The sequence below is a fragment of the Struthio camelus genome, chromosome 2 (genome assembly GCF_040807025.1).
Source record: "Struthio camelus isolate bStrCam1 chromosome 2, bStrCam1.hap1, whole genome shotgun sequence".
NCBI lineage: Eukaryota > Metazoa > Chordata > Aves > Struthioniformes > Struthionidae > Struthio > Struthio camelus.
This window is the reverse complement of record NC_090943.1, coordinates 166849392-166863985: the sequence shown is the minus strand read 5'-3', so window position 1 is coordinate 166863985 and position 14594 is coordinate 166849392. Positions and strand designations below refer to the sequence as shown.

At 41.2% G+C, this 14594-nt stretch overlaps 1 protein-coding gene across 2 annotated transcripts in view; it reads left to right on the top strand.

The window, feature by feature from the left end:
- FAM135B (family with sequence similarity 135 member B) overlaps nucleotides 1-14594 on the top strand; it is a 223940-nt gene that overhangs the window by 174622 nt on the left and 34724 nt on the right. For both annotated transcript variants that reach the window (XM_068933385.1, XM_068933386.1), the window contains exons 8-11: nucleotides 4190-4343; nucleotides 7599-7648; nucleotides 10866-11021; nucleotides 13507-13580. In XM_068933385.1, coding sequence (XP_068789486.1) covers nucleotides 4190-4343; nucleotides 7599-7648; nucleotides 10866-11021; nucleotides 13507-13580 — 434 coding nt within the window. The remainder of the gene's footprint in view (nucleotides 1-4189; nucleotides 4344-7598; nucleotides 7649-10865; nucleotides 11022-13506; nucleotides 13581-14594) is intronic.

The window sequence follows — 14594 nt, the reverse complement described above, 5'->3', positions numbered from 1 at the left end:
ATCAGATTTTGGCCTGTTCAGGGACACGCTTGGCAGGAGCTCATAGGAAACTGCACCATAGGAAACCTGGCTAATCTCCTAGGATAGCCTCTTCAGACCACAAGAATGGTCCATTACAACATGTGGAAAGTCAAGCAAGGACAGCGTCAATGAACACAGAGCACCTGACAGCTCAAACACTTGAAAGGAGGTACACAGAAGGTGTTAACAGTGACAACCTCCTCAGAAGGAATACAAAGACATTCTCTGAGCATCTAGGAAGGGAGTCAGGAAAGTCAAAGCTCAGTTAGAAATGAAACTAGCAAGGGAGGTGAAGGGCAACAGGAAAAGTTCCCGTAAGTATCGCTGCAGCAAAAGGAAGGCTAAGGTGAGTGTGAGACCTAGTGACAAGGAACATGGAAAAAAGGCTGAAGTACTCAATGCCAGTTTTGTCTCAGTTTTCATTGGTAAGACTTGCCCTGAGACCTAACAGGTCCATGAGTCTTCTAGCAGAGTCTAGCAATACTCACTCTATAGGAGGATCAAGTTAAGGATTACTTAATCCGCTTGGACATATACAAGTCCATGGACCCAGGTGGGTTGCATTCAAGGGTGCAGAGGGAGCTGGCTGATGTAACTGCAAGGCCACTCTCTAACATCTTAGAAAGATCATGGCAAGTGGAAGAGGTTCCTGATGACTGGAAAAAACTAGATGTCACACTCATCTTCAAGAAAGGGGCAAGAAGGAGGATGAAGGGAATAATAGGTTCATCAGCTTCACCTCAGTCACTGGCAGGGATATGGAGCTAATCCTTTTAGAAGGAATTCTAAACCCGTGAAGCACAAAATTGTGATTGGGAGCAGCCAGAAGGGTTTATCAAGAGTAAATTCTGTCCGACCAGCCTCATTGTTTTTTGTGATGAGGTGACCAGTGCTATGGATGGCAGGAAAGCAGTAGATGTTGTATATACCTTGACTTTAGCAGGGCCTTTGACATAGTATCTCACAGTGTCCTTATTGCAGAACTGATGAGATATGGGTTGGATAAGTACACAATAAAGTGAGTGAAAAATTGGCTGGATTTCCAGGATCAAACAGCAGCGATCAGTGGTGCAAAGTCCAGCTCATGCCCCAAAACTAGTGGCATCCCTCAGGGACCGGTATTATGACCAATACTGTTTAATGTCTTCATTAATGGCCTGGAAGATGGACCGGAGTGCACGCTCAGCAAGTTTGCAGATGACACCAATTTAGGGGGAGTAGGCAGTATGTTAGAGGGCAGATGGTTATTCAGGGAAACCTCAACAGGCTGGAGAAATGAACCAATAGGAACGTTATGAAGATCAACAAAAGCAACTGCAGTCTTGCACCTACTATGGATTAAACCCATGCGGCAGTGTAGGTTGGGGGCCACCTGTCTAGGGAGCAGCTTTGCATAAAGGCACCTGATGATCCTGATGGACAACAAGCCGAACATGACCCAGCAACAAAGCCTTACAGAAAAGAAGGCCAATAGCATCCTGGGCTGCGTTGGCAAAAGTATAGTCAGCAGGTTTAGGGAACTGATCCTTCCTGTCTATTAAGCACTTCTGAAACTGCATCAAGAGTGCTTTCTGATTTGGGGGTCCCCAATACTGGATGGATATTTACGTACTGGAGCGAGTCCCATAGCAGGGTGCCAAGATGTTCAGGGGCTCGAGCACAGGATGTATGAGGAGAACCTGAGAGATCTGGGTCTGCTCAGTTTGGAGAAGTTTCAGGGGAGACCTTATTGCTGTCTGCTCTTACCTGATCAGAGAATACAGAGAAGATAGAGCCATACTCTTCTTGGAGGTGACTGACAATAGGAAGAGAAGAAGCAGACACAAGTTGGAATATGGGAAATTCCAACCTGATATAAGGAAAATAAAATACTATGGGGGTGACCAAATACTGGAGCAGAGAGGTGGTGGAATCTACATCCTTGAAGGTGTTCAAGACCCAGCTGGACAAAGACCTGAGCAACTTGGCCTGATTAGACCTGCTTTGAGTAGACAAGTGGACTAGATGATCTCTGGAGATCCCTTCCAATCTAAATTATTCTGATTCTACAATGATGACTAAATTATGCTGCCAACACATTATGTTCAGTAAGCTAAATGTTTAGAATTAGTTCTTTCTCCATTCTACATTTGCCGCTATATAAATCTTTGTGAGGTATATTCTCTTAAAGATTGTACTTCAGTAACTTGAATTAGCTGATCTCTGACTAAGAGATTTTAATAATTCAGCTGAAATCAAATTTGAAAAGACATCATATGAGAAGTAGGCAAACGCTAATGCAATTAAAACAGAGCTAATTGATAGATTTTCAGTGCCTTTAATTCACACATTTTTGAGCCCACCTGCAGTGGCATTTGTCTACCGCTTTTTATTTTTAGTTTCAAATAAGTTTTTGTCAAAAAAGGCTGCAAAAAGACCTATAAAAATGTTGTCTTGTACAATAATACCACGTAGTGTTGCTATGATATATGAAATTTTCTCACATTTTTCCTTCTTCTTGTCAATTCAGTATGTAAATACTAGAGTAATTTTAGCCTAAAAAAATCAGAAATGGATTATATAACAGGATATTTTTTTCATGACATTGTATACCAATCCCCTTTCAATTTTCTATTATTTCTAGCAGAATTTCTTTATGCTCCCTTTTCATTTCTTTCATTATGAGAATAGACAACAGATTCACGCTGAAGTTGAAGGTTTCTGAAGCCTTCCAAACAGTAACAACTCACTCAAATATCATCAGCTGTTTCTGTGTTGGTCAAGCTAGGCAGTCCCCTTTATGTCTGCTGCTGAACAGTAGTGAACATCTTGCGGATCTGCACAAGAAAGTTGGGGAAAAAACTCGAACTCAAGCTAAGAACCATGTAGTACATGCTCTAGAGGAGTCAAAGGGAGAACAGTACAGGAGGTTCACTGGTATGTGGGTGATGAGTCTTCAGTGTTGCTCCTGGAGATGCATACCATTTGGGACATTTGGCTAAACCAACGGCAAACGCTCAGTGTCCAAAAATGGACTCAGCACCTAGCTGGACATGTAGCAACATTCATAAAAGTTGACATCAGCCTATAGCAGGTATAAGCAAAGTTGGGATTGTATTCTTAACCCATTAGTGACCAGCAGTGGAGTAAGCTGCAAACTGATCACACCATTCCATAGCTGTGCATCAGTGAGAGTATCTTAATCTGGTGCCTTTGCTCAGCCCATACAGCATAAAAAAAAGCAGATCTAGATGTATTCTCAGTTTTTCTGAAGTTTCATAAAGTTCAAGGACACAGCACTTGATTGTTTCCTCACTTCTCTGTCTTCAGAACTTCTCCTCCCCTAAAGTCAGCAACAGATAAACTCCGCCTGGGTGGGGCAACTAGAACCAGCTGTAATCACTGATTGCAAATGTTTACATGCACTTCTGAATCATTTCCAGCAAATAAAGGTGATTAGGAGGGCCATGGTTTGGCTAAAAGTTACCATCAAAATCTGTGGTTTACGGAGAGGCTTGGGGAATCTGAGCAGTTTTTGATAGTTGTCATATCTTTGTATTTTTGCACCTCTCTGTGAAATCCTAGGAGATCTGCAATAGGGGCAAAGCACACACTTTAAGATAGTACTTCATTTTAAGTCTGGCCAGTGGAAATTTAAAGTATGAATCATTTATAGAACAGGTGTTTTTTGACAGACTCGCAAATTTTTGATTTATAGTGCCTTAATGCACACTCAGCTCACGCTCTGACTAAGTATAAAGGTATTTTGGAAATTTTAATATTAAATGTGCTATGGGCTGCCCAGTTAAACCTCATCCTGAAAAAGAGCTACTAGTTCAGATTTTGCTCCTGAAGTACAGAGTAGCTTATATTAGTAGATAGGAGGAGTGGGCAATGCCCTGCGGCATGTCAGACTACATGTATAGCACTGTTCTTGGAACCTAATAGTTTTTCTAGGGTTTGGGGAAAATGTACTTGTGGAATGAGACACTATCAATCGTATTTATATGTCTAGCTAGTGAACTGCCTAGGAGGTAGGTCTAGAGATGTGTAAAATCTCTCTTTGGAGGCACTGACTTGACTAGAAATTAGGCTGCCCACAGCTGGACTTTTGAAAAGCTCTACAACAAAAGGAGAATATGAATTTTAATCTCTATATTTTGCTTTTCTTACTATGTTTGTTATACAGGGTAGCTTTTATGTTCCTTCTGAAAACTGCATGCAGCATGCATACAAATGGCATAAGGACCTGTGTCTTCTGCTCTTGAATGCTCATAGAGGGCTTCATACGTACTACACCCTCATAATGAAGGAGATTCCTGATTTACCACAGCTGAAGTTGGGTAAGCGAACACAAATTTTAAATTTCTGACCATTGTCCAGTGCTGCATTTCCAATATGCGTTTTAGTACTGAAAATCTTGGGCTGTTTAGAGCTTTTAGAGGACTTTTTCTCCCTGCTTTCTGTTAACTCTTTTTTTGACATGCTGTGAAAGAGGACTGCCTGCTAAGTCTGTGTAAAACCTTCTTACCAACTGAAGGTGTCCTGGCATGCAGAGAGGTTTTAATAAATGTCCCAAAATACTTGCCTCTGGAAAATAATTGGAGTTACTTGCTTTTCAAAGACTTGAGCTTCCAGTTTGAATTCCCATGAGATAGCAAATTTTTCTCTTGAGTAAAAATTGTTTTAAACCAAACCCCAAAATCTAAAGGGTTAGTATGAGTGTTATTGAAAGATGCTCCCTCACTTATGTTTGTGAATGCATTTCTTCCTTGCCAATAGCATAATTACAGCTTTCTGTTTAAATTGATTCTGCTCTTCTTCCTAATTCAGTTGTTTAATAGATTTTCTGGAAGAAAAAAAAAAAGCTTCTGTTTTTGGCAGAAGTTTCTTAGGCTGGTCATGCCTTTGGGGTCCAATGTGCAAGTGCTGGCTGGCTGGATCTGTGGAACAGAGCTCTGTAATTTGTGTTTAGTCATGTTTGCAGTGACCGAGTGAGCTCCTCGGAGAAACTAGGAGCCCCCCTGATTAATTCCAGCTATCCTAGCTGTTTCTTTGAGTTCGAGGAATGTGGATCACACTTTCACATCTGCATTTGTGTGTTTGTATACCTGTATACAAGTTTTTGAAGTTATCAGTTTGTTACGTTGCAGAAAGAGTTATATTGGGAGAGCTGATTGTATTGGCCAGCAGCTTTAAAAAGGGAGGAAACAGCATTTTCCTTTTTTGCTGTATAGGTACTATTTCCACTATCAAATGTAATGTATTATGCTGTACAGCCTTAGGAGATGATAGCTGCTGTTTTCCACTCCACGTACTGTTCCCTGCTGTATATTTCTTTTCTAAAGAACCTGCGACTGATGGCGTGGGAAGAGCGCATACTGTGTTACTCAACTGAGCCATGAGAAAAAAGTGCAGCATTTTTATGTGCAGCTTATGACCTGTCAGATAGAATCCAGCATGCAACAAAACTCACGCTTCAGGCGTCTTGGTTATCGGTCACGTTTTTACATGATTTGTGTCTCACCTGGACAGGCTTATAGGTTAGGCAATGGCGAGTTATGTGTAGCTGCTTGACCACAGCTGGAAAACCACCCCAGATATATGCATATTGCCTTTCTGAATATAATTGACTTAGTTTTCGGAAGACTGTTGATGCTGAAGCAGGCACTTCATTTCCAAATGTACTTGTAACACATGCAGGTGTGCTAATGCAAATACCCTTTCTAGCCACTTGTGGGAAAAACTGCTTGCATCATTTTATTCGCATCCATTGTCTGAAAATCTATTAAATATTTGATTTAAGGCTAGTGCTCTAAGGCCTGATACAAAGTCCAGGAGAGTCATGGGATATGAAATTTATTCAATATGATGACTACCAAACAAGTATTTACATCTTGATAGATACATGTTTACATCTTAGATAGTTTCCCATACTATCCCGGTGGTCGCTAGAGAGAAAGAGGCATATTTATCTGACAGGTAGTGCCACTGACCGTAGGGTGATATGAATTGCACCTTAAACTGCACTTTCCTCTACTGACCAGGAGGAGAATGTAAATGACTCAATTGTAATGTAAGTGCCCAGAGAGGCAGTGGAGTCTCCTTCTCTGGAGATCTTCAAAACCCGTCTGGATGTGATCCTGGGCAATATGCTCTAGGTGACCCTGCTTGAGCAGGGAGGTTGGACTAGATGATCTCCAGAGGTCCCTTCCAACCTAAACTGTTCTGTGATTCTGTGACTCATTCAATTGTAAACATCTATACTTGATTAGATTAATCTCTTCATGGGCATCTAACGATAGCTCAAATGAATCAAACACCATAAATCCCCACTGCGAACTTTCTTTTTTCTTTTCCCTAGGCCTTTGATTAGTGTATTAAAAAATTTAATAGTCCAATTGAGACATTACAAGCAGAATTGTTTACCACAGTTTACCTGTTGAGGATGAGTCTTTTCAAGGTGCTACCCATCTCAGTTTATCCTCTCACATTCCTTTGTACTGTTTAAGAAAAGTCACTCCTGGGAGGAAGGCGTTGTTCATTTATTTTGTTTTGCTGTTTTATAGGTATTAGAAAGTGCCACATTGCAAAATGCAGCTGCCAAAGTTTCAGGAGAGTTGACTTGTATCCTCCCCTGCCTCATAGTCCGTGGTGCATTTAACGTGGAGCATCCCTATACTGGATTCTGTCAGGACTATATCCAAGCAATGTTGTACACCCTAGGAGCAGACAGATACTTCACATTGCACAGAGATGCTCAATCTAGTACCAGTCAGAGATATTTAGTATATCTTACACGGCCCTGCGTAACAGCAAAAGGAGACTCATTTATTGTGCATCGTTTGCTCAGGCTTTGAAATAGTGAGACTATACTGTATACAATTCCGGAGCTGGCTATAAATAACAACGGCTGACAGCAAACTAGTAGTAAAAAAGAGGATAGACAATAAAAATTATGATCACACATGTAACACAGGATTTATATTAGATGGCCATAGTCTAGAGCTGATCAAAGGTTTCCTGATTGCAGAGTCGGGTTCAGCCTCCTCCCTGAAGACCGCTGCAGACTCTGAGCTGGGTCAGACACAAATGCAGGGCAACACTAAGTGACAAGTGTTGCCTCTTTAATCAGATGTTTAGGTAGAAATAAATTGTAGGAAGGAGGATGTTGCTGTGGAAGTTTTTGAATTTTGCATTTTATTTCCCGGAGTAACACTCTGTTATGAAGGAAAACATTTCTTCTGAGATGTTGAGAACTCCCAAGTGAGCTGCTTCATGTAATTGCAGTGATCAACTTCTGCCCTTGTTGTTTAAGGTTGAAAGACCAAATCCTGTCCTCTTTATCCTGGCAAGAGCCTTCCACAACTTTTATAGGTTTCAGTGTCCAAGTGACATGAGCAGAAGCTGTACTGGAAGCAGGTGAGTTGTGAAGTGCCCAAAACTGAGCAGAATCTTGTCTGTCAGGAAGTAATGTTAAATGACCTGTTTCTCGCTGGAGGAACAGCAGAGCACTAACGATTCACACCTATAGTTCTCAAGCCTGATCTCTTTCTTTCGTCGTCTTTTATTTATTTATTTTATTTTATTTTCCATAGAGGAGCTATCCGTGGAAGAGACGTTATCTCAACTTTGTACGGAGCTTCAGGTATTTCAACAGTATCAGTTCATACGTGTAATTTTCAAGGGCGCTGGCACAGCCCCGCCGTGTGTCAGAGCCGGGGGGAATTCAGGGCCAGCAGAAAGTTTGCTGAATCTTTCTTTTCATTTTGATTACTCACTTACATGATGCTTCTGCCATTTTTAACAAATCACTAGCTGTAATGCTTTAACATCCTTCAGTGAGCCTAGCCCTGAGTATTAGAGTATGCAGAAAAAAATGATTTGGGGGTAGGTCGAAATTACAGTTCTTTTGCTGACAGGAGAAAAGACCCTTTGGCAGGTTGTACAGCCATATCTTTTCAAATAAAATTGCCTAAGTGTGGAGGAGGGATCTGGGAGGAGACAACCAATTTTGGCAAAGCAATGACTGAATTATTATCTTGCACTTGCTTCTGCCATCCTCGTTTCAAGTGAGATGCAGGGAAGCTGTCAAGGGTGTCAGGAAGAAACGTGAGCATCGTTTGAACACTGGGCAAAATGTTTTATCATCAGAGATTTAATAAATTTGATTTGTTCAGTTTATCAGCAGGAATACAGAGAGGGGACTTGATTATCATATGCAGGTATCTTCACGTGAAGAAGATTCTTCAGCATAGAGAACAATGATCAAATAGCAATAAATGGCTAGAAGATGAAGCTAAACCACATTGGAAGTAAATTTAAGCTGCAGTTTTGAATGGTTGTCGCCTATGGGTGAAAAATGCTTGAGAAGTGGTGAATTTCTTAATTTTAAGTCACAACTTGGATACCTCGCAAGGAATTAGATTTTAGCCAATTTTAATTACCGAAACATAAATCTGCTCTGCCAGATAGCTAAAATAAAGAAGCCTTAAAGACACAGGAGGTCAGACAACATGATCTAGAATCTCCTGAAGACTTTTCTCTATGAATCTAGAAAAGTTCAACTGGGCTTGGCAAACATCAGAACATGTCAGCGCTAATTTCTCCATGTTTCTCAATTCTTGTCCAGTTCCTATTCTCAACAAAACAACAAACCAACACAAACATTATTGATTTGTTTTGCCTGCCAATATTAGAAAGGCCAGACAACCCTGACTCTTGTTTGAAAGCTCCCGCTCACAGGAACAGCGCAGCAGCAAGGAGGTGAATACAACAGCTTGAAAGGCTGCTTCTCTCAGGTGTTATGAAAACTTAGCTATGATTTTCCTGTATGCCATCAAAACGTTTGGCATTATCATCCTGGGCTCATAATTGCCTACCTATCTAGGCCTAATGTGATGATGAAGAATTTGCAGAGATGCTAAGGACATGAATGCTGATATCTAGTAGAGGATTGGTGCAGTATAGGTGCAGTATTGGCCATCACTGCAGTGTAAGTGCTGAAGTCTTAGCCACCTGTGTATGGGGTACGAATGAGTACTAGCAATGCTCTCCCAGTATTTTGCCTCCAGGAAAATGTGAACTGAAACGATTTCTTTTCAGCAGAATGTAGGAAAAATGGCCATTTGCAAAGGAAGAAAATGTTATTAGAACCACGGAGAAAGAAGCCTGTGAGGTTAGCTTCCAATTACCGCTGTATTACAGAAGTCAGGTTCAATTTCAAAAATAAATAAAACAAAAGAAGAAAAGAAAATGAGTTTTACCCCGTCATACTTTGGCATTCAACCCAAGGACACGGCGGAAATTCAAACTAGGAGAAAATGGAAGGACGATATTTTTTAAATCGTCTGATTGATTTGTAAACAAACAAGCAAAAATAACCTCTCCAAAGCACCTCTTGATTTGTTTTGCGTGACAGCATTGTTAAAGCCAGACTACCCTGACTGATGTTTGAAAGGTCTAGTCACAGGGAGCAGCGTGGCGGCAGGTTTGTGAGTAGAATAGCTAGGATCATGCTTTGTGACCATTTTAATCACCCTGTGCTGCGCTTCGTTTTCCCTTTTGCTGAGGTTAAGAGCTAATAAACCAGAAAAATAGCCATCATACTCCTAGTATGGTTTGCATTCATAAAATATCTTCTCCTTTGAAGATTTTAAAATAAAAAAAAATATGCATTACATGGAACACATAACATAGAGTCCATTAAACACAGTAGGGCCCTGATTCTGCCAAGAGAAGTATTTGGGCAGAACCCCCTGTCTACCAGAGTCTCTCTGATTTCTCCAGTACCAGAATGGGTACTGGAGCTTGTGGCATCTCGGGCAAATCGTTGAATCAGAGTAGCACACAGACAGTGTGAACTCAGTGAGAATATCTGTGGTTATTATACATGCGTATTTTCTCTATTTGTCTCTCTCTTACACAGACCATTTGCTTTTAATCATGACTTAGTTTGCAGTGTCACCAATCTGGAAATTACCTGCATAATAAACTGTGCTATAGCAGCTTTTGCTATTAAGCAGGCCTTCAGCATTTTCTGCAGTTCTAGCCAAAAAGACACCTGGCCCTGAAGGAACTGATAAGTGATTCCCTGTGGCATTATTTCTGGATTATTTCTGGTAGCAGTACCTATTTCATCAAAGCAGGTAGAGTCCCTAGGAATAGATAAAAGTTGCAGTTTTGTGTTCTTTATGCCAAACCAATGGACGTAAAACGCAATGTCTATCTGCTGCTGTTCAAGAAATTGTCAAACCAAGGAGGTCGGTATGCAGGGACTTTGCTGCTGGCCTGCACTTCCCGTGCTGCAGGTCTCCAGCAGTGCAGAATTACTGCCATGAGCCACAGGGCACGGAGGGCCACAGCCCATCCGAGCATAGGACGGAAGCAACAGTGGACTCTAGGAGGTTTGTTTTCATCATATTTTGAGGATATAGGATTTTTATTTTTATTTCCAAAATCACCCATGTGGTATCCTGGGAAGGCTGTTTTTCTAGTTAGAAAGGAGATGATGGGTGATGGTTTATTATTTCAGAGTATCCGGCACCATCTGGTGGATAGTTTAGAATCAGCTTTCATGGATTTTTCCCTATTTACTTCCTTTGCAACGAAACATTTCGGCAAAGATTGAGGCTATTCCTGCTTCCTGCTCTCCTGCTGTGTAGCTAAGACCCTTTGCACTAAAATACATGGCCTCTAAAAGCCAAAAGTGAAAGGTTCACCTGCTTGATTTGGGGTAAAACAACTGAAAATAGTAGTTTTAAGAATAAAAGGCAATATTTTTTTTCCCTAGAACAACTTAATCCAAAATGCTGATTTTCTTTCATGATCGTTCTTGATCTCAGAACATCCTTTCTCCTCTCCAGCTACTGAGCAATCCAGAGAAGATAGCAGAACAGATAAGCAAGGACCTTGCCTGGCTTTGCTCCCACCTCTTGGCCCTGTGGACCCAGTTCCTGGAAATGGCAACGCTCCATCCGGAAGTCACAGCTTATCTGACTCAGGAACATCACATGCTAAGGGTAATGTTAAGAAGTTAAGAGTAAGTTCAGTAATGGTAACCTCCTGATAGAGAGACATCAATGATATACCTGGATAAATATTTCTCAAACTACTGTGACTATATGAATATATTCAGGAGATGGGGTGAGTAGAACAAAGAGTGACGACGAGGTGAACGAAAAATTACATTTTCTGGCAAGTAAAATATTTTTCTTCAAAACTAAGGGAGTGGACTGGTGAGCATTATGTCATTTTATTGCCTAACAAGGAACACAAGTATCATAAAACAACTTGGGGGGAGGAGAAGCACTGCAGTGGTCTTTTATGGGGATGGGATAAAAGTGAATCCTGTGTAATGTCAGGATAGCTCTGTACTAGTCTGCTAATTCTCAAAGCCTTCTGCTACCTCGAAGCACAGGGCAGATTTTCAGACCTAACAAAATAACATTTTCGAAGAAAGTTTTCAGATCATCAGTATCTATTCAAGAACTGGGAATCAGCAGCCACCCAGTCGCATACCTCCACTTTCATGGTAGGGTTTTCCCAACAGATTGCCTTGCTCCCTCCCAAAAGATGCTTCCTGGAGCCAGGACTGCATGGCTATGGGAAATCCATTTTCAAGATCCCCAAAAATCCAGGATTACTTTACAACTGCTTCTCAACAGCATAAACAGCCTTTTGTGATGGTGGTTGATAACAGTAATCCTTTAAGAAGTTTATAAAAAGCACATTTGTTTCAAAGGACAGAGGTATCATAATGATAAATGGCCAAAAAAAAAGAAAAAAAATAACAAGAATTTCCTCACTCAGCCCTTTTAACAAAACTGTACAGGAATATAGATTTGTTCTCTTCACTGTGTCACATGCAGTTAGTACTTTCCCTTCCCCTAGTAACCTGCATACAAAGAAATGTTAACATTGCTCATTAATTTTGCTCTTGTGCTTGATAATAAAGAAGGCACAAATGATCTTATATTTAAAGCTAATTGTGTCAGACTCACTTACCTGATTAGCTCACCAAGTGCTGTGCCTTCCATTAGGACTTTTTCTGTTATCGATCGCTATGTGGGCAGTTGTGTAGCAGACAAGATATTGCTTTCGTCACATCAGGCTGAGCTGAGGTCATAGCCTGATTTAATCATTAGAGCAGGGACTTAGAAAGAAAAGGATAGGATTCATCTTACTCAGCTTTAGGAACCTACTGTGTGTGTATCTACATCTCAGCTTACTCTCCGGTTCCTATTAAAGTCAATGGAGGTCCCAGTAACTGGAGACGAGAGCACGGTTCGTCTCACTAAAGGGAGGCCTCCATTTCAGGAGGAGATGACTAATGTTCAGACTCCCCTGCTTCTTTTGACTAGGTCTCCCTCAACTTTCAGAGGAACCTGGGGTGGCTTGTCCAGCTGAAGGGCCCTGTAGACATCCAGCTTCAGCAAGATGAATTCCAGCTCGCGGTGCTAGCCCTGACTGATGCCGACTGCCAGCATGACCTTTGGCAAATTACTTCCCTTCGTGTGCTTCAGTTCCTTCCCGTATAAGCTCCTTGTAATGATACTTTGCAAGCTGTGGAAACCAGTCTGAGAGCCTCAGATGAAAAGTCATGTTATCAAGAAATAACTTTTTTTAAGGGATGGTAGTCCTTCTTTTTTTTAGAAAGGCTATTTGCTGAAGCACAGCCGGGATTTAGGGAAACGCTGAAATGCTGTGATGTAGGCTTTTTGCTGCCATTCTCTGACACTGGAATAGAGGTCGCTTTTACAAATATTATTAGTAATGTATGGGCTGCAGTTTAACAGCTTAGTACATTTGATTGCATATTATGATTGATTGATTGAATCCCAAAGCTTATTCCAGGGCAGATAGCAGTACTGAATATTTTATAGCTTATTTCACACTCTGTGCTCTGCCAGCCACTTCAGATCTGTGGCTCTTTTGTAATTGATTATCTAACTCTGAACAGCTCTAAAGTCCATGAAGAGATCTGGAGAGCTCTCATTTGTAAGCATCATGACACAGGCAGATGTGTTTCTACCATGATAGGGCTTACTCTCCTCTGGGCTGATGTGTTAAACTTTTATTCCTTTGGGAGCTACTGTGGATGTTGCCAGAGAAGAGACAATCAGTTATGAATTGTTTTAATTTAGTAACTCACTCTGCTGCTGCTATGATTTGCACAGTGGGAAAAGAAGACGTCTTCCCCAGTTTACAGGGGAAAATGGTAAATTTGGTAGCTTTAAAAAAAATACTCAGAATACGCACAAGAGGAAATCCTGATTTTTCTGTCAAGGGACACTTCTTTCCTCCCAGCAAACTATGCAACAGCACCAGCTGCTTCGTGCTGGAGTGGGGAAGTGAAGCAGAATTGGGCTCTCTGTTTCTTTCTGTCACCAAAATGGTACAAAACAGATGGAGCATACTAAGGAATCTGCACTGGTCTGTGATTAGCTTGATTGTCCTTTGGCTTTTCAGCAGATCCGATTTTTAATTTGTGCGTTTCCCACTCAGGTAAGAAGATTCTCAGAAGCCTTCTTCTACACTGAGCACCAGAAACTCGCTGTGCTCACATTTCAGGAAGGCTTGTAAGTAATTTATTGAACCTTCCCTGTCACTGGAGTAGCTGAAAATGTTGTTTCTTAAAACATTTTGTGGTTCAGGATCGTTGCTGCTGGAAATGGAGAGGTGGTTGGTTTGAGAGAAGTTGCTGGGTCTAGCCTGAGCTGTTGAAATGAGTGTCAAAAGCGGCACAGTAAGTGACTCCACTCAGGCCCCAGACAATATTAATTTCAAGATACCTATGAGATGTTTCTTCCTCTTACTCTCTCTCACATACAAGTGACTCATTAGGGAGATTGTGGCTAAAATGCCACATAAGAGCTTTCTAGGGAAAAGGTACAGGACATCTTCTTTCCCCACCTCTCTGCTCGTTTCCAGTTGGGTACATTTTTCTTCAAAGCTTTATGTCCCCCAACAACACTAGTGTTAGGGCAAGCAGAAGTATTTTTTTACTGTCTTCCTTCAATTAACTTTCCCAGGCCCTCACACCAGATCCATTTTTCCAATTTCAATAGGAAGCTTAATATTTAGTACTTTGTTTTTTTACTGTCCCTACTATTTTTTTATGGGTAGGTAATCATGGCTGTATTTTGTGCTTTAGTACAGACCTACTTTACATATCAGAAAAGATCTCTAAATTCAGACAGGAGTCTCGATTCATTAACTGATAGCCAGTGCAAAACTGAATACTGACTGGATCCTGCAGCTCAGGGTTGGAAGAGGGACACCACCGCGTTAGCTGGAGGAAAAACAGGAGTGATGTGAACTCGGAGCTGATAACTAATTGCTTAAGAATCAACAGTGCAAAGCAGTCTGGGAAAATAAATGTTGCACTAGGCTGCGTTCATTAAAGTATGCCATGAAACATGTACAGCATTAAGTATTTCCTGCTGCTTGACGCTGCTTGCCTAAAGCCCAGCTGGAGAGTACAAGGCTGCAATTTTAAAGTTACTTTAGGGTAAGTTCTGCCTTCAGTTTTAGCCAAGCAACCTGATGATCACAAGCAGAGTGCATGGATCAGCTTGTATTTAAGGCCTGGC